General features: G+C 35.2%; 1 protein-coding gene across 3 annotated transcripts; it reads right to left on the bottom strand.

Annotated features, from left to right (window-relative positions):
- Positions 1 to 381: 381 nt before the first annotated feature.
- LOC121863627 (MOB-like protein phocein) lies at positions 382 to 20,644 on the bottom strand. Of its 3 annotated transcripts, none has more exons than XR_006088433.1 (6): positions 20,502 to 20,644; positions 18,199 to 18,362; positions 16,907 to 17,116; positions 14,175 to 14,286; positions 13,176 to 13,356; positions 382 to 2,034 (listed from the first exon to the last, which is right to left on the bottom strand). XR_006088433.1 is itself a non-coding variant. In XM_042362381.1 (5 exons), the coding sequence occupies exons 1-5, from the start codon at positions 20,559 to 20,561 to the stop codon at positions 13,231 to 13,233; spliced, it is 672 nt and encodes a 223-aa protein (XP_042218315.1). In that variant the 5' UTR covers positions 20,562 to 20,644; the 3' UTR covers positions 10,234 to 13,230. The 3 variants fall into 3 exon arrangements, 1 of the variants encoding a protein (XP_042218315.1); XR_006088434.1 differs by having other exon boundaries at positions 16,922 to 17,116; XM_042362381.1 differs by lacking the exon at positions 382 to 2,034 and having other exon boundaries at positions 10,234 to 13,356.
- Positions 20,645 to 21,064: the final 420 nt, after the last annotated feature.

The raw sequence follows: 21,064 nt of genomic DNA, 5'->3' as shown, positions 1-21,064 counted from the left end.
TTCCAATGTACTCTGTAGCCTTAAGAAGTAAGGCCATGCTTTCGCTGGTTTCTTTCGTTTCAATATCACGTGCTAATGGAATAGGTTTTCTGTTTTTATGTAGCAAAACTGCTTGGAAACTAGTTTTTGAAGTCCATAAATAGACACTATTCACGGAAGTCTTATTCAATACCTAGATCATTCGTAAGGCTATTAACGTCAGTGCAGACACAAAATAATGGAATCTTGAATCTCAATAAAGGAGGAAAGTAATTGGTTATCGGGTTGAAAACAGAAATTCAAGTTCTTTCACCGCTGCAATTGGGATCAAAGATGCTCAGCTTTCTGCTTAGATTGGCTCATATTGGTTAGATTCACTGATAAGGATAATAAAAAGGCAAGTTTGTACTATTAATTATAATAAATAATGATAACCGAGATATTTACATGAATCGAGGCTCGCTATGAGATTCAAAACAATGGAATTAAATTGTTTATAATTTCTACCACACTCTTTGTTTATCAGTTTCCTGATAAAATCCTCCAAAACAAGGGGGTAATGAACTCACATTCACCATTTGATAAAGACAGGAATTTAAAAAGTGAATTTTATAATTACCACATCAATGTAGCTGTTACATGTCCAGTAGATGTGGAATACATCACATGATTTTCTGGTAAAATGAAACCCAAACTAATTTTAACCATTCAGATTACATTAATTCTCCGAAGGACTGAGGATCATTAAGTCTTGGCCTCCTTAGACAAGGACACAGTTCTAATCATTATGTTAGCCTGGGGCCATCCCATTCAGTCCAGTCACCCATCATGTTCTATGAATAAGTTTACAGATAACTAGATAACAACAATTATATTAGAGCACAGCAAGTACCTGAACATGTAGCTATTAGTGTTGGTTTGTTATAGAGAAAGGCACGACAAACACAAGTTCAAGAAATAGAAGTAATATTTGAGCATGATTTTTTATTTATTTTTTTCTGTTTTGGTTTACATTTGTTTTAAGACAGCACAGATAGATCTCTATACTACTTGGTTAAACAACATTAAATATGAGTACGTATCTCGTCTTCATTATTTCCTCATATTTAATGACTCGGTGGAAATATAGTCACGTCACAATGTTCTCCAGAGAAAACTACAACGACAGTTCTACAAACATTTGACATACCAATCAAGATTAAACTCACAAATTATATTTACAGAATTACATACACTGTAGTTGAAAAAATTTTTATGATAATGACATCATTGGACTAGATATTTAATATTGACTGTTTATCATTCATGAGAATTCTTCCAATAATAATCACAAAAATAAGGACTAAAATACACTGTACTGTAGTTATCAACTACTTACCAAGGAATCTGGCTTCTAGTTTTATTCATTATTTGCCATATGGCTACTTTGTGCCTTCTCTGCAGCAGATAATGTTGAAAAATCCACCGTTCCCTTTTTAAAAAACTCCATTTTTACAATTACTGTACTGTAAATATTTTTCTATACTACAACTATAGAGTAAACATTTACCACTTAGTTACTCTTTCCTGCACATGCTTTGATAAAAATTTCTTTCTCAAAGAACACTCATATTCTGAAGGAATAGTTTATACTGTATACAGTACTATGGAAAGAAACTAATAAAGTACAGTACCTATACTTGATAATGGAGAACTTGTTTAATTAAAAAATATATAGATCTACAATTGCTCTTTCATCAATCTAATCTAATCTCCTTATAACTGAAAAAAAATCCAATAGGTATGCACATGAATACCTAACACCTACTCCATTATTGCAGTATTGACATTAATCTACTTTAATTTTGTTAATATAATATGATGATAATCTTTACAATTTCAGTACCAGCTAAGGTAACTTTCTGCAAGATGTAGATTTAACATCAGATTAACACATTAAGAACTTGACTAGCCAGGTCTTAACAAATATACAAACAAATCTGCCATGACAGCTGGTTCTATTACAGTAACTAATATCAAGGTGTTGAAGATGGGTATGGCCAAATCCACAAGTGCCTGAAAAGCATATGGTGTTGTTATTCACAGTTAAGCATTTTCGCTTTACACTAAAGAATAAAAAAGATTTGCCGACCCTGAGGAACAAAGCTAAATTTAATATCAATTAAATTGTATTAAAATGTAATTTTCATCCATAAGTAACAGATTATAGTAAAAAAAAAAAATTCAAGGATAATCCACAATGGAAAACTTCTAGCCACATAACTGCAATTTTAGTAATTCACTTTGATTCAAACACTAAATAGGTTACATGGTGTATAAAATTGAAATTTGGCCATACTGTACTGTATTACACTAAGTTCTAAATTATTCCAGCTTAGCTTCAGTTAAATATTGGTATCATTCTTTCATAATACTGTACACTAGCAGTTTAATTCCTTCAGACACTGCCAACACTCTTTTACACATTCTTGGTTCACTATGTTATATGTTCACACTAATCTTACAGTGGTAAACATAATATTAACAAAACTACTTTCAGTTTATCACTTGTATTGTTGGTCCCAATCACCTCTGGTAGGGGTTATGGGAATACTGTACTACAGTATCAGTCCATCCATGTGTGTGTGCATGTGTACGTTTTTTTTCTTGAGAATGTAACTCAAATACAGTAAACAGCATTCAATTACGATAAACTTAGCACATGGATGTAACCCAACAAGAGCTCAGACTTCACAATCAGTACAGTAATTTGCCTCCAGATATTAGCACGTCTCATGATTATGAACTCCCTTGTACCTTTGCAGTCAACTTGTATCCATAATCTTCATTTGTAATCTTAGTTCTTTACCTGGTCTAACTGTATTGCTGCCTGTGACGACAATGTAACTCATTCCACTTTTCATACTGATAGATTTACTATTGCCCCTTCATATCTTTCACTACATAAAGGCAAATAGTTTATGACTAATTCAATATGTATTAGAAATATATCACCTGGAAATTAAGTAAAATGTACAATATGTATTAGAAATATATCACCTGGAAATTAAGTAAAATGTAAACACAAAGAGAAACTTAATCATAGTCTTGTAGATGCACTTACATGTGCATACTGTATTTACTCTACGATACACAAAACCAAAATATCACATGCCCCTCGCTGGAAGGATAGCGCACAAAAATAAATTCAACAGGACAATACTTGACCTGAGGTATGAACCTTTTAATTTATAGATGAAAATGTGCTGATTACCACCAAATATTTTGGTGAAATTAAACAAATGTCATTAATATTTAAATGTCTCGCTATAAACTGTTATTCTCTCCAAGTTAAAAATAGACATTTACAATTTTAATAGTTGCCTGATTAGGTTGAAAGTAAAAAAAAAAAAAAAAAAAATAGGTTGAGCACAAAGTAACCATACATACTGTACAATGACTGAAGCTATGGCTGAACACTAAAATATAAGAATTCTTCACTCAGGCAAAAAACTGCTTAGTACCAATAAACTACCATACCTCCTAATCCCATAAGGACTGACCTAGTTTACAAGAAACAATACATTTTATGAACCATCAATTACTTAAAAAAAAATATGTTATACTTAAGGCCCACAATAGTCTACACCCCCAAAGCTTCAGACCTATAATAGTCTATACCCCAAAGCTTCAGGCCCATACTAGACCACACCCCAAAGCTTCAGGTAGATTAGACCATACCCCAAAGCTTCAGGCCCATGCTAGACCACACCCCAAAGCTTCAAGCACATGCTAGCCCATACTAGACCATACCCCAAAGCTTCAGGCCCATGCTAGCCCATACTCCAAAGCTTTAGGCCCATGCTAGCCCATATTCCAAAGCTTCAGGCCCACAAGGCTAGTTTATAACACTAGAGATAAATTGCTAAGCTGGTCCAAGAAAGTTTTACTGAATTCAATTGCACCTCTGAGATTTTTTTCCATTCACACAAACTTTTCCCAAAATAATGCTGGCTGACTGGAATCCTGTGCAACAACAGAATCTCCCTTAACTCTTTCACTACGGGAATGTCACTTTTAATATTTTATTTGGCTAACGGCAGACGATTTTATTCAGCTTAGAGGGGAAACCATACACAAGGGGTTAATTTAATATCCTGTCTTTTGGAATTTTCAGCTAGTCATCCAGCAATTTTATGGTGTGACCATTTATGATTTTCAAAAACACTACATGTATATAAACTAACCAACAATAAAACGAACATATTGAAACAGTATTTACTTCGTGCCTTCTCATATCAAAATTAAAAAGTTTTCAATGGCAAACCACATTTAAATTTAACCTGTTATTTTAGTAAGGGAATAAAGAGTGAGGTTACTTTTGTTAGCCTATGGTTTTACGACATATTACATCAGGTCGTACTGTCTAGATTACCTCAGCCAGATTGTGGGGGTATATGTGCAATATTGCACACACTATAAAACTAGAGTTTTTTTTTTTTTTTAAAGAGTTCCTTGTAAATATAAGCAGAACTGTCACTAGCTACCAAAATGATATGGGGCTCGAGCTCTCCAGAACAACTCCACCATTTTGGACCCATTTGGGATCTTTTCTGCACTAGTTTCTAAAGTTGCACTACATATATAAAGGTTGGTGGAAATATGAAAGTAGCTGGATATCTAATATGTATATCCTTTCCACCATAACAAGATAATAACCATTCACATATTCATTTGTAGACCTCACCCATACAAGACAGACACCAAATATCTCGATTAATTTTTCTTGATTTGGTTTGGGGCACAGCAGAAAAACATTTGGGACACATACCCCACGGGCCAGTACTTAACGATGTAGAATTTATTGCATAAAGTTCATTTCAATATGCATTCCTTTTTATTTCAAAATTTAAGATTTATACATTTATTTTATCTTTCATTTGACATATTCAGAGGGCCTCACTTATGTAAATTAAATCCAAGCAAATGAACTTAATTTCTTAAGTGAAAAAGGAGATGCACTCCTGGACTTAAAAAACGATACAATCCCTAAAATTTCTGTTTGCAATAAATAAACACTTTGTCTTAAATATTAAATTAATAGTTTTCAATGCTACAATTATATGTTGCCAATTAATATACCTAGATATTGTACTCACTCAATCTGGCTTGTGTCATTGTGCTACAAGCAGTTTCTTTACAAACTCTTGGCAGTTTATTTTATTTTTAATAAAATGCCTTTGGCATTCTAATATAATAGTCACTCGTTATTTCAGTGAGACTTGTTCCATCTCTGTACCAGAGAATGAGACTGCAAACTACCACTCAGAAAGTATAGTACAGGTAAACCTCTATTTACGATGGGGTTAGGTTCCTGAAAAACCCATCGCAGGTCGAAATATCGTAAATCAGGTTCATTATAACATGGGCTGCAATCGGATAGGTTCCTGGCCAATCGGAAAAAAAAAGAATACTACTAGCCCTACAACACAATTAAAAAACACTCATCACATCATTAAGAAGGCTAGTCATCATCACATGTCCAGTTCAAGGCTAAGGAGTCTTAAGGTGGAGTGGAGACACCAACCTGAGTCCCACATAGACTTTGGGAAGTCTGAAGAGTGGAGACTGAAGGTGTAGCCCGACTTTTCAAAGTTACACTGCTCACTTTACATTCATAAAAACACAATATCAATAATGGGGACTCGGTTCTTTTATGAAAAAACGTTAGAAATGTTGCGATGGAGGTGTGGTAGGGGTTTAGTGGGTCTCATGCTACCGACCTGACCTGATCAATGTCAGGTGGAGGTGGGGTGGGGGATTAGTGGTCTCATGCAATGTCAGATCACCCAGTGTCAGGGTGGAAGATTAGTGGAACTCCTGACCAGAAGATGACTAGAATAAAGACAGAAGCTAAGAAAGTAGCAAATATATTTAGGGCTAGCAAAAGGTTTATAAATTTTTATTCACATCTGTCTCTATTTGCATTAAAGAAATGAATTTGGTACCATTGCATATATGGAGATGCCTCCCTGATGGCTTTCTTTTTTTTTTACCTATGAGATACACTGTATACAGTACTGTACTGTATTATATTTGAAGAGTACCGGTATAAGTAAACACAAATTATTACAGTAATGTATCTTTACTAACTAATGAATAACAAATAAATAATATTGTATAGTGAACGAGCTATAGTAGAATGAGTGAGAGAGGAGTCATTGATATGCACTGAGTGGGAAGTGAACTTTTTTCGGGGGCAATCTGTGGTTACTTTCTGCCCCCAGGGTAGAGTTCCTTCTTACCTCACATCACTACCTCCTATAATCTAGCATCTGCTAATTGTGTTAGAGATGAATTTGATACTATAATGATCCTGAGTAAATTCTCTACCAGACTCCAATAAAAGAAATAAAAAGAAAATATTTTGACACGATATAATGATGCTGACTCATCTGACTTTCTGAAAAAAAAAAAAAAAATGTTGACACCGGAGTCTATAAAATCAGTTCTAATGAAGTTAAAAACACCATTTTTTTTTTTACTAACACTGTATACTGTAATCATGAAAAATTTGCTAAAAGTTTGGTTAAAGACCAGTAAATATATTTAAAAAGCTAAATATCTGTATGATACAGAGATGCACCCGCCTCGTGAATGAAGCTGTGAGTGTCACAGTGGAATTCTCCACCGTTTTCCCCGAGTCTAAGCGACACATCTCACACAGAAACAAGAGCTGTATTTATTTATGCAAACACCACTGTACGTGTACAATATATATAAACAAACAAAATAATGTATATTACTACAGGTACTCCTCGACTTATGACCACCCGGACATACAACCACCGCAGTCATATAAAATATTTTTAAAATTACGTATTTTCGAGTCTCGGCGTTAGTGATTGCGCTGTGTACTGACAGAATTTTCGTTTGTAATTCCCTTTAAAATGGCTAGCAAGCGTAAAAGTGAGAGTTCTCGTGGTGCTGAGAAGAAAAAGAGACACCCATTTTAGATTTTCTATGTACAGTATTACTTTCGCATTTTCGACTTACGACCTGGTCATCGGTCCCTAACCCCATCGTAAGTCGAGGACTGACTGTACTGTTGTCTTCAGCCTACAGTTGTATACTGTCCAATCTCCTAAATGTAATACATAACTGTGATCACGTTTTCCATCTTTTAACACTTATGATGCAGGTGTGGTAGAGGATTAGCGAGTCTCTTGTTCACTGACCTGACCTGATGTAATGTCAGGTCCACCCATAGTACATAAACTCTTCTCTCATTTGTGGTGGAGGGATGAGTGGTCTCATATTATTGACCATCTGATGCAATGTCACGTCACCACATCCATTGTCAGGGTAGGGGATCAGGGTGAAAACACATCATGGTCAGAGCGAAAGAACTTCAGTCACTAAAACAGGGAAAGTACTTCACAAGTAAAGCAAATGAACTTCACAGTCACTAAAACAGAGGACATTATAATGTGAACTTGAGTGATGTCCTCTCGCTGTAAGGTAAAAAAAACAACACCGATGAAAACCGATAAACATTGAGCTCCATTTCTTACACAAGTGTAGCCAACAAGAAACAATGCCTGGACTGTAGTTCACCAGATGGCCATGAGGTGGCATTTAGGTAGATGATGCCTCAGCTGACAAATGAAGTGAGTGATGCGTTCCATATGCCGACTTGGCGAAATGACGAATGGTATCGTTAATGAGAGTTTGTTTACATTGTAAATAGGGAAGTGGTCTTAATAGTATATCAGCATTGTTAATGCGAATTATCGTAGATTGGGATACCATAAATAGAGGTTTACCTGTATTAAAACCAGCAACATCCATTGTTGTTTATACACAATCAAGTAATAGAAAGAAATTGAGAAAAACTTCCCATGTTATTCAATATTAAGTAGGTACGTTCAAGGTACAATAACCCCAAGTAATTGGTGAGTGGATAAAGGCAGTTCCTCCCTCATTGGTATGGCAACTCAAACTAATTGATAACAACATGAAAGTAGGGGAATGCTATAATTTTCAGCCTCTCTCACAGTCCCAAGATGTATTTATTTATTTAACCAACATTCAACCATCAAATACAAAATTATAACAAAAACATTACATCAGTTACTTAAATACAATTACTCCATTATAACTTTAACAAAAGCTGCTAATGACTTGTATCTTATCTGCAATGTCTCACTCACCCCTGAAAGAAACACCTCTGAGTGAATGGCCCTGATAGAAGAACCTTATGACTGCCTAACCTTGCATATTGTTTATTTTTTATTTTTTTACAAATAAGTAAACTAGTATTCAGCACAAGGAAGCCCTATTTTACAAGTATTTGCACGTATCAACCTGTCTATTTGGCAGCATAAGTGTAACAATGCCATGTTTTTTGGAGTACATTGTGTCATGTTTTAGAGGGTAGATTGTCACATTTTTAATAAATTTGTTTCTGATTATTTGTGAAAGAATTTTTCCATTATTATTTATCTGTATGTGTTTTGTGTGTCTACACACACACACACACACATATATATACAATACAGGTAAAGGAAATTACTGTCTCTAGAACGAATGACTCCCTGTCTCATCCGCGAAAATGCCGGCAACTTTAAAACTATCCATAGACATTCTTGGGTACATCCAGATTGTTATTTGCAAATAATAGAGGACTGCGAAATAAAAATCCGCAAATTTTTTTTTTTGGGGGGGGGGGGGCCTGTACTGAATATTTAAGATGGAAATGAGAGAGCACACTTTGGAGATTATTCACAATATATTTCTGGAAAATTACATCCATTAAGTGACCACCGCAGGGACCTACACAAAATTGTCCCCACTGCACAACACACTCCATCACTGATGCCAGTGTTTCCAACTGAAGGTTAAGGTTTTCTCTGCAAACTGAAGCAACTGGGCAACTAAAAACCCTATCGCCCGTATTATTAAACAACATCTTCCCTTGAAGAGGGTCGTCGTGTTTCAACCCGAGTTTTAAACTAAATGAGTCCTGTGGGACACCGCAGTACTGTACTTAATGGGGTGGTGTGGCGGTAAAATTAACTAATTCCAATAAAATTAATTTATAATATTGGAATTAGTTAATTTTACTGCCACACCACCCCGTTAAGTACTGTATTGTGGTGTCCCTCAGGACTCATTTAGTTTAAAACTCGGGTTGAAACACGACGACCCTCTTCAAGGGAAGATGTTGTTTAATAATACGGGCGTCAGGCTCTTCGTGAGAAACCACTGCACCCCCAGCAAGTCACAGTTTGGTATGGGATATGCTCAACAAAATGTGATTGGTTCATACTTTTTCAAAAATGAAACTGCCATAGTAGTTATTGTCATAGGCTAACATTAACAAGAAATGATCACCACATGCTGGCATCTGCACTGGAGCACATGACCATGAATAACCAAAGGAACCTTTAGTTCCAATAAGATGGTGTCACCTGCCACACTGCAAGGGGATCAATTGCTTGCCTCAGACAACTGTTTCCCAGTTTGGAAACCTTCCTTTTCCTCAAAAATCTCCAGATTTAACAGCCCCAGACTTTTTTCTCTAAGGCCAGGGTATACCATACAAAAACCAGCTCCTTACAGGAACTAAAGGACAATATTCACAGAGAAAACCTTAACATTCTGTTGGAAACACTGGCATCAGTGATGGAGTGTGTTGTGCAGTGGGCACAATTTTGTGTGGGTCCCCGAAGTGGTTACTTACTGGATGTAATTTTCAAGAAATAAATTGTGAATACAGTAAGCTCCAAAGTGTGTTCTCTCATTTCCATTTTACATATTCAGTACAACATACAGTACTTCTTATTTCCTACATTGCTATTTGAAAAACAGTCACGACTTTTGGCAGACGCTGTAAATGTTGCTCGTCTTTATAGTTTTGCAGGTGAAAAGAAGTAATTTAACTTCCTCAGAGAGCAATGTTCAGATTTCTCATTCATTTTGTCAAACTGTTTGACACTTAGAGCATCCGAGAACTTTTTTTGCTGACAGTACACCTAAAAAAAATAAATTTCAAAATTTTCATTCAATATGACATCAGTTAACCATGTAAAAGGCTAAGAATAATACCTTAGTAAAAAGCTAAACTTGCATTAAAATTGACAACTAGGAAAAAATGCACAAGAACTGTTACATTACTATACAGTTCATACCCTAAAGTTCTACCAATAAACAAATAAATTAAATAAATAAATAAATAAATATTCATTACACTAAGGGAATTGCAAACAACAATTTCCATGTTTTGTGGCTGTATTTTAGTCAAAGAATGAAAACATATACTGAAATTCTCTAAAAAGAAACTAGCACAATAATTCATTTTTCACGAAAAAATGATGCACAAATATAGGAAGTGTAAATAAAAAAATTACACCAATCTTACATGTGGTTTACACAAAGGTTACTCCATTCCTACATTACTTCAGGACTTCCTATGAATCCACAGACCCAGAATCTAACCTAAGACTAACTGCCTCTAACCAAACCTATCAAATGTATGATTTTAGCATGAAAATTTTTCCTGCCCTTACCTCTTCCCCTGGTTTTGATTTTGGGACAGTGGTATGTATTCCTGAGAAGCAAGGTAAGCATCACTTACCCTATAAAAATTCATTGCTTCAAAATCAATATATCTCTTTAGTTTATATATTATTTCATTGTATACACAACTGTATAAACTGCATTTTTTGTATTAAATCTCAGTGAATTTACTCCTGCTGTAATAAGAGACTAGAATTTTGAAATTTGCAAGACAGGAGCATTTGCTGCGAGAAAATCTATTCCTCGAATACACATTTGATTTGCAGGAGCCTCTTCTGCCCTCTTACATGCAAAATGATATGGCCCTGCCAGACATATGATGAAAACAATTAATTTTAATTATATTAACCCTTTTTCCTAAATCCATATAAATACGATTCAGAGCAATCTAATATGCTGTGGAAAAGCATTCCGATGCTGGAATTTCCCCTCAATAATGTGTGTTGTCATCACTGAGTAGAATACCTTTTACTAGTGATTTGAGTAAGGAAAGCACAATGTACTCCTGGTTGTCGCTCCCCTGCTATTACCCCCTACAGCACTGCAGCATTACCAGATCAATCATAAAGTCACAGGCAAGATTTCAAAACAATTTTCAATTTGTTTTTAATAATTTATACAGTATTTCATTTTACCACCTTAATCCATCCCAAATAATTTATTTCATTTAGGAATAAATCTGAAATAATTTATAATGTACCGAGAGTTGCTAATTATCTAACAAAAAACCTTATCTAAATGCCTTGTCGGTGTCATAAATGAAGGTTAAAGACAAACAAAAAATAACTATTAATCATCAAACCATTTTTGTTGTTTCACACTTTTGTAGACTACTACTCATAGTACTTGATAGTAATATAATGTCATCAACAGTGTTATTTGCTTACCCTAGCAGTTTTTTTTTCTTCACAACACACCACTGTTCTTGAGAGTAATTTGCCCCTTACAACAGGACTCAAAAGTTAGCACATTCACCAGGACCAATAACCTTGATTTTATTGAGTAAGAACCCCAAAATTAGAAGGTTAACCATATTCAAGAGTATAGACATTAAGAGTGATCATGTTTATGCACACCAAAGGAAATGAATACACCAATTTTACCATCTGGTCATCAACTTGCCTAACTGGTCGATAACTCCTGGTCCTAATAGGCCTTAACCTAAGTTAATCAACAGGATCAGGAACCAGTCCTAATGAGCACCAACCCTAATGGTTTTCTTTGTCAAACTTAAGTTGGGGCCTATTAGGTCCAGGGCAAAGTTGACCTGCAACATAATAAAACTACAACTTTGAATCTTCCTTTATGCAGTCATAATTAGCCTGTTTAAAACATTATTGTATGGTGTGATACCTAACTCCCTCAGAGAAACCAAAATCCATAAAAAGAAATCATGAGTGACACTTTCTCAGTTTTCACATGAATAAATGTACCATAGTCATATTCACCTTAAATTTTAAAGCATATAATATATTTGATTGCCTCTAAAATATATTCCATCACAAAATTGATAAACACAAATCATAAAACTTTGTATATAAAATAAATAAAAATCTTCCATATTTTTGATCATACATAAAATGATACACCCTTAACAAAGTACTGTATTTTGGAAAAGTATACAGTACTTCACTGTCAAAAAATTTAAGACTTCATTCAGTTATACACTCAAATATACAGTAATTTCAAACTAATGTATAAATTTTATGATTTACTCCTTTAGGTGTCCATAATATGCATGTTTCTTTACCTAATTATCTGAGGGGATTACCATAGTCGTCTTATCTACTTTATCTCAGTCCTTTTATGAGATGTTCTGTGCACTTTACTGTCAGTACTAAGCATTTAAAAGACCCAGGACTGATAATAAATACAGAAACCCCCTTCACTGAACTTGGCCAAACAAGATAAGCCTACTTTATGACATTGCTTAAAATTATCAAAACACAAAGTTAAATTTTTGTCATTTTACTAGATTAAAATTAATGATTATGACAATGAATTAAAATGTACAGTATAAATATTTAATAACATAATATTATCTTTCCCAGTCTAAACTGAAATAGTAAAAGCAGACAAGCTCCATTACATTTAACCCAAATTCTGTAGTAAAAGTAATGGTGTTCATGACTCCATATTTATCAGTTCAGAAGTCATTGTTTCACTTATTAGTTCTTTACTCTTAAGTTTAAAAACTAAAGCCATTTACATTCATTAATATCAAATAGGGCAAGTACATCCTCCGAAATGCATGATCTAGTATCCATGTTCTCAGAGGACCAAATGATAAATTTCTCCATTTAAATGTACAATGAACTACAGCACAACAATGATCACCACAGCATTGTGGAAGTTGTTTATTGTACAAGAGCATTGGGAGCAATGTGGAGCCCATGACATGAGCAGTCAGTCAGTCAGTTCACACTAACACTGCTATTTACAGTATAGCATGAGAACCTTTGAGACTCCGGGCCCATTGTATTTCCAACTTACTAGAACAACTCTTAAGACAAAAAGAGGTACTTCAATAGCACACTTGACCATCCTGTACAATGAGTGAAGCTGCACATAATCAAGGTATTTTTGCATTCAGATCCAGTCGAAGCAAATTTAAGCAACAGACCCATATAACTTACCCACTGGTTACTGTTCATAAATGGCAGTACAGTAATCTGTTTTCTTGGTTTTTCTCTAAGCTTCAGATTCCCCCTGTCCAGCACCTTCATCCTCCAAGATCGGAACGATAAGATTGTCTCGAGACATCAAATTATATTTAGTCACGAAAACTGTGAACCGTCGACATAAAGTAGTTTCCGTCTGAAAAAAAAATTATAATAAACACCAAATGACTTAGGTTTAGTTGGTTGATAATAGCACTACTCTTTGTGGTCCTTTTTTTGAGCAGACTCTTTTAAATATTCTAATGTGTCCTTGGGGCTTAATGTGGTTGTTCCATTGTGTGTATTAAGGATTGGATAAATAGACAAACATTTCTAGATAATTCTTCTAATACTTTCAAAACTCTTAACAAGGAAAGCAAAATTTTTAATAGTAATTTTTTTTTTGTTGGAACGAGTCTTCCGACTGGTAGAAGTATCTCTGGATCAGGTGAAAGACATGGTTATCTCTGTTCAGTGCAGAGTTGCCATGTGTCACAACATCCTCCTTTAATGTTTCTCTATTGTTCTTGAACATGTGAAATTTGTTCAATCAAATATTGTAGATCTAAGTACTAGTCCCAGCCAGAGTCATGCATACATTAAATTACATACAAGACAATAAATAGGCTAAGAGTAGCTTTTGGGTCTTGATACGTTACACAGAAGTCGGATGAGTAAATGTATAGGGAGTGAGTGCAGGAAGTAAAGTATGATAGAGTAATAACTATGAAGACTAACAGGATTATAAGGGGCAGCGATAGTTAATGTTGGAAGTTGTATAAATATGAGTACGACGGTTGGAAAAGATTTATAAATTTGAGAGAAACAGCTTGTAGGATACATTTTAAATACAAGGTAGAAGGAAGTTATTACAGTTAAGGTGTGTGATAAATGATGTAGTAAAGGCAGATAAATGGGAAATAACATTAGTCCCAAATATAAAAATGTACTAGAATCACTGACAATATATCTCACCTCAAATTCGTCAAAGATTTGTCTGTGGTGGAAGTAAGCATGAGAGAATATCCTGTAAACCCGCCGACACACTGACCCTAACTTGGCCACAGATGACTCCTTGATGCTCACTCTGAAATAATTAATTTTTTTTTTAAAGCAACCTTTTATATGTAGTACACTGTACTGTAGATTCCCCCGGACCCAACCTCAACTGAAGATAATATTATTTACACAAGATGCAATTCTTTGGTGGAAAAATTCCATGTTCAAAATTTTTTATAACCTTTACACCTCTTTCATGTCTGTGTAGGGTGGATCAAAGGGTAAAGAAACCTAAAAGAAAAAAATAATGTAAGGACAGTGTAAAGAATGTGAGGAATGGCAAAGAGAAGAAATAACCATTCATGTATGTTCATATCCTCAGTTTGTGTAGACAATACAGTTTACAAAATGAATAATGCACCGATTCATAGTCCTTCATATCATTAAGTTCATTCATTTTACCACTATTACATGTATAGTACAGTACAGGCATTCCCCGATTTATGTAAGAATTTGGTCCCAGAAAAACCTTTCATAATTTTTTCATAAATCAAAACACTTTACCCAGAGACTTCTACTATACTGTATTACTATATATAAGTTGAGATACAATCCTACAAAAAATAAATAAATAAATTACCCAAAAGTAAAATACATAAAGTGCAGTACCCTGTAAACCTGTATACAGTAGCAAATATAATTTTATACCTGTTCTTATAATAAACTGGATGGAAACAAAGTGAACAATAAGATACACTAAGCAATAATGACTCCCATTATGTAATTGGAGATACAGTACATTAATTTCTCTATAACATTCACATCTTTCCAGGATAAAAGTATCTTTATCATAAATTACTGTTGCTTTGTTTTCATGACGCAATTGCTGCAGTCACAGATGCCTTGAGGTATGACAACACTGGTTCAAACATCAAGGAGTCTTGATTCCTTGTTTAATATTGATTTTATTTGGCTTTCACAATGCTCTTAAAGAAACATATAAGTGATAGAACAGAGTTTAACAGTGCTAAAAGGAAATGTTAAGTACCAAATGTGCAGTCATGGTAAATGTGACTAGGAGACTGTTTATTCAAACTTATATGCTAGGTAGATACTGTATTTTGAAACAGGAGGGGATTTCATAACCTACTTTTGTATAAATTTGAAATACATTCCTAGCACTGTACAGTAATTAAATATTTTACATTAATGTTCCACTAATAAAAAAAAATGCTTAAAGTATGTTCTTTAAATCCTTGGTTATTGAAAAAATAATAATCTTAATACATTTTGTCCATAAATATACACATTAGGTTAAGAATGGATGGGTACCTTGGTAACCACAGCAGAATAATACTCAGAACTGTAGTCCACTCCGTAAATATAGTACTGTATGGTGATACAACATACAAAATGCTCCTCCTGTGATGTCAAAGCAACTGGCTGCAAAGCCTTTGTTCAGATCACTAGATTCACCCCTAAAAGTAGCTTAACGGTACACTGTAACATTAAAAGTTAAAACTATAGAGACATAAACAATAATGACAAAAGCAAATAAATAGCAAAAGTGAAAGCATAAATATAGCAAAAATTATACAAGTTCGTGTACACACTGCATCGTAGTCTACGGGTGCCGACTGCCTTGATGCTTGCCTTAGCAACCAGCCTAGCTGGAACACTGTCTTCCCTAGCAACAGCACTATGCACTGTCCTCTTCACACACTTGGTGGAAACCCATTGATACATAAACTTTATAATGTACCTTATGATAATTATTTTTGCTTATTTTCATTTGTTTTTGTTTTTTTGCACATTCTGTATTGAACTGGAAAAAAAATTCTGTGTATCTACCCTAAATTATGAGTTGAAATAACCATAACATAACATTTAGCTCACAGGTGAGGAATGGTTGGAAATTTCCTCCCTCGGCCTAGTAGCAAGATCTAAGGGTACAGTAGGCAAGCCCAGGATAAATAAGCATGTAACAAATGTAGTGATGAGTAGAAAATGCATAATGTGTGTGGTAATGTTTGTTTATTGCTTAAATTTTTCAATAATTTTCAGCTTGTGTGTTATGCTAAGCAATTTGTTTTCCTCTGACTTTTCCTTTCTCCTCTTCCTGATTCGAACTCATCATTAATCAACAAAGATAATGGGGCTATATAGGGAATGACTGACAACCAATGTTTACAGCAGCATGTTTAAATGCCAACTGACTTACTGTGAGTTGCAGCCCCACAGCTGAAATTTTGGTGCAAATTCGATTAGGTTTGAATCAGGATGATATAATTTGAACTTAGACGAATGGTTCAAAATAGAGATAACCTGTTGAGATCAGATTATAAGACCTAAAACTCTTTATTTATTTACCAAGTAGTATACAACTATACATCTTTTAATATTCAAGGTAAACTGTAAACTCTATCACTCTTGTTGTGGGAGCTGCCAAGTAGATAACTCAAAATGAAATACCATACTTAATAAGCCACATGCCACCACACTAAAGTCCGTGCTGAAAGAGGGTTTCCTGAGGCTACTTACACTGCCTGGAAAAATTCTCTGATGGCCTAACAAAGCTGAGTATCTGATTTTTATGTTAAGTCACACTGTTGATAATGCAGTGCTTGACTTTGAAAAACTGACTAACCTCTTAGGATATGCTCTACACCCAAATGTGCATGAAGCATCTTCAGTGAACTGACACAAACCTGCTAGGAAAGTACTTGTTGGAATTAAGAAGGCATGCAGCTCCGTCGAGTGTGTGTCGTGTGTAATCAATGGCTGGGCATTCCTTTGGGGTTTTGTGGGCCGCACATAAAAATATCCACTGTTCTGTTGCTGTCATCTGTGTACAAGTAGCTGGCTGACATTCTCCTTGTAATCGGACAGCTAAGCCATTCAGCTCCATACAAAATTGCCTGTAAAAATGTGATGTATATTAAATAAACATATAATAACAAATCCCAGATGCCCATCATGGCAAGAATACAGTAAATGTCAATGTAAAATTAATACTGTAATACTATATTCTATCACAATTTTAATAACATCAGGAGTTCTAGACACTGTTTAGAAAATCAGCTTACCAAACTATCTGTGGTTAGGGTTGCCAAAAATTTTATAGTACAGTATACCTGTACTTACTTTCTTGAATACAATACATTGTCTTTAATACAGAGTCCCTTATCCACAAACACCTGTTCTGTACTTACAATAGAGGCTCTGTAGCCCACTTGATAGATCATTCTTTTCCCAAGTACAGTACTTGTACACTACCATATGCCAGTGGTGGAGCAATCCAACAGTGTACTAGACTCTTGCCATGCAGGTAGGGACAGGGTACCCATTACAGTACTGTACTGTATTTATTTCATACTAAGAATCAAGGGACCAGCACATGTCCTGTCATCCTACAAAAATATAGTAAAGCTCTTGTATGATTAAAAAAACGTATACAGTAAATATTAATAATGACACCAATCATAACAATGATGACAATTTAAATCTGCTACATGATACCCTTGTACAGTAATAACTATAGTATTTCCATGCTAACTTGGCCCGTAAGCCACGCCCCTCTTTTATATTAATACTGTAGCTGATTGGTTCATAGAAAATTCCAACTAAATGTGTTCATAATTTGGAAAGCAGACCTCTGATATTATCTAAAATTATGTTAAATTTCTGAACTATCAAGATGCAAATGATTTCAAGTCATTAGCACTGCAGAGAGGATGTTAGAAATTTTTAATATTTATTATAGAAAGTCTATATAAATACTCACTTATACACACACAGTCCAGGGGGAGGTAAAACGCTCAGGGGAACCAATCGGCTATTTGTAGCTATAGACAAGGAGCGTGGCTTATGGGCCAGCTTAGTGCGGTAGCATTATACACAACTTTACCAAAATACTCTATAAATGTGGGCGAAGAATGAAATCTGAAAAAAAAGGTAACTTGAACACAGAATACACCTGTAAGCTGATCAGTAGTCTCACCTAAGGTGTTCATATTTCCAAACTCCCTCATCTTGGGTCTCCGGCGCATTAAGAATGGTGTCAATATTATTGTGGTCGAGACGGATGGTTTGTTGAATGTACTGTTGAACTACTAGAGTGGAGTCCATCTCCTCATAAGCTTCATCACACCACCGATAAAAATTCTGAAATCAAAGACAATAACTTTTCAACTTAATGAATTACTGAGGAGCCGACATTTTCAAAACGCATAATTTCTAAGATTTCTATCTATGCCATAAACTGTAGAATACAATACTGTACAGTACATATGAGGTTGTATGACTTTACCATATACCATACAGTATATAAAAACAATTACTGTACTGTAGTCCCAACAAAAATTACTGACCATGAATAATGGCAGCCTGTAGGTTAAAGTGAGGGTTGACACTATTTCTTAGTGTCGTACAGTTCTAAAGAAACAGACATCTATACAGATAAAAGGCAATCCTTGAGTCTCCTTTGGTGAAATTGGCATAGTAATAGACAAATGGCATGCAATTATTTTACTGCTTCCAATATTCATAAACTGTACAGTACACACATTTGTTATGTAAGTCTCCTCATTGTTAAGTATCATCTGACTATTTTCTGGGGGATTAATTGTGAAAATGTAAAATCACAAATCTCACTTCGTGGGATTTCTTGATCCACAAGCGGATGCGAGATATTTTATTTATTTATTTATTTTTAATCATATCCGCCACTTATCACCTTACTAGCCGTTTGGGCGGTCTATCCAGTGTTAGTACAGGAGGAAACCTGTGGTGTTTGGTAGGGAGGGTCACACTGGATAACACCCTTCTCACGTGTCCGGGCCGAGGCTCGAACCCTTGACATATTGGTGAGAGTTACGCACGTTACTGCTGTACCACCAACATGAACTGTTGCATGATACATTTTTAATCAAAAGAAGAAAATGTAAACTAAATGCTAATGTACAGAAAGGTACAGTTCTAACTTTTCTTACCAAAGTAAAAATATGAATACAGTACAGTACAGTATTCCAGTGGAAACTTATGCTGCCGTTGTTTTAATGCAAAGATACACATTACATGAGGTAAGATTAGGTAGTTTTTTTGTGGGGCTAGTTACTTTTACCTTTATCCTCTTCATCACAGATCGGCTCATTAGCCGCTTGGGCGATCGATCACCCACGCAGCTAGTATTTGTCGCCTCTTTTATAATAAGTTTCCGTGCACAACAGAAGTATGGTTAGTTTATAGCTACACAAAGATCGACTCACGGCAAAATAAATGCCAAATGCCGCCAGAGTCACGGTCAAATATAGTTCTCGCATTGTTTGCCGGTAATGGGTGATTAGCCCATCAGAGCACACTCACTGTAAAATAGCATTAGTAGGAACTTAACCTGTTACGGCAAAATATCCACTGCCAAAAACATCAGTGAAAATCACATAGAAAAAAATAAAGTGGCGATTCTCTTCTTAATCTCTACCATTTAAAGAGCATATAACCATCCTCATGTTAAGTTTGGATATATTTTTGGCTTGATTTCTTTGGGATTATTCACTAAAGCAATATATCTAGTGTAAAGATTGCAAAGCTGGTAGGTGTCTAAGGAAAAGTCAATTCTGAATATCCTTGACAGAGTTTTGCTCATGTTCTGTATGTTCCTGTATCGGGTATGGTATTATTTTCAGGGCTCAAGGGTTTGTTCCAGCAAAAATGTACTGATTTCAGTGAATTTTTGCCTATACGTTTAAAAACCAAAGGCAAACAGGTCACAGGCTACTTTCTAAGTAAATTCTAGGTCGTTTGCTCCTTGTTGCCTCATTAGATTTACATTCAGTGCATTTAAACAAACATATGATAGGAAATACCAAAGAAGGAAAAAATGCTGCAGGTTCAAAATGCACCTATATCCAAGCACACTACCGAAATCCCCATAAAATAATCATAAGGCATTTGATGACAAGTCTCATTAACCTTTAACCAGTAATGTTAAAAGTTCCTTGACCTTTTATGGCAATTTTATGATTTACTACTCCCCCTAGAGAGGGCAGTCATTTATTTTAGGGCCTGACCTGAACACAGTTGGTACTTTTTAATTTATTTTATATTTTATATAATAATCATTATGGGGACTGACTATGATATTAATTACAAGGGTAATGAATGTATGGACAAGGGTGGGATACTAATTGTTTTAACGTCACCTACACAAAAGAAGACTCTGAATATTTTCACAGTGTGAAGACATGCGACAGCTCATGGTGTAGGTGATTCTTTCATCTATATAAATATATCAGTATACCCTACCTCGGCTTTAGTCCCTGGCCGATTCCTCCGCAAAACGACAGTTTGGTCCGCCATCTTCATCTCAACTGATATATGCCTGTGTTCTATTCTTCGTATGTCAATAGAGAAATGTTTTTTATTGTCGTCCCTACGTTAATAAATGATAATTTTTTACTTCTCTTGTTAGTTCAATTTTCTTTGTATAATTATACTTGTTAATTGTGGTAAATCGATGATATAAGAGACGGTCTAATGTTCTAGTGTATTAGAAAGAAGAGATTCGGACGTCGTGCCAGAGCGGTTGTGTATAAAACCCTTGGCACCAAATGATCCTCCAGCCAACTTTTACTTTTACTTTTATCCTCTTCGCCACTGATCGGCTTGTTAGCCGCTTGGGCGATCGGTCACGACTCTTTTCCTTTATATTCTTCACCAAAAGGTCGGCTCGCTAGCCGCCCGGGCGATCAGTCACGTCTCTGTCACGCACTGTTGGCAAATACTGGGCATGCACCGGCTCCTGAATGTACCTGAACCCGCTCCAGTGTTGGTCAAGTCTTCTCTTGAAAGAGCTCACACTCGGTGCC

The sequence above is a fragment of the Homarus americanus genome, unplaced genomic scaffold (genome assembly GCF_018991925.1).
Source record: "Homarus americanus isolate GMGI-L3 unplaced genomic scaffold, GMGI_Hamer_2.0 scaffold41366, whole genome shotgun sequence".
Classification (NCBI taxonomy): domain Eukaryota; kingdom Metazoa; phylum Arthropoda; class Malacostraca; order Decapoda; family Nephropidae; genus Homarus; species Homarus americanus.
The sequence above is the reverse complement of the archived record's forward strand: the minus strand, read 5'-3'. Positions and strand labels throughout refer to the sequence as shown.

Excerpts from the sequence above, each read along its gene's own strand:
- LOC121863627 (XM_042362381.1), bottom strand. The coding sequence starts at position 20,561 with ATGAAGATGGCGGACCAAACTGTCGTTTTGCGGAGGAATCGGCCAGGG. Across the intron at positions 18,363-20,501 it reads GGCCAGGGACTAAAGCCGAG|AATTTTTATCGGTGGTGTGA; the intron begins GTAGGGTATACT and ends CTTTGATTTCAG. Across the intron at positions 14,287-16,906 it reads AACAAGTACTTTCCTAGCAG|AGTGAGCATCAAGGAGTCAT; the intron begins GTTTGTGTCAGT and ends TAATTATTTCAG.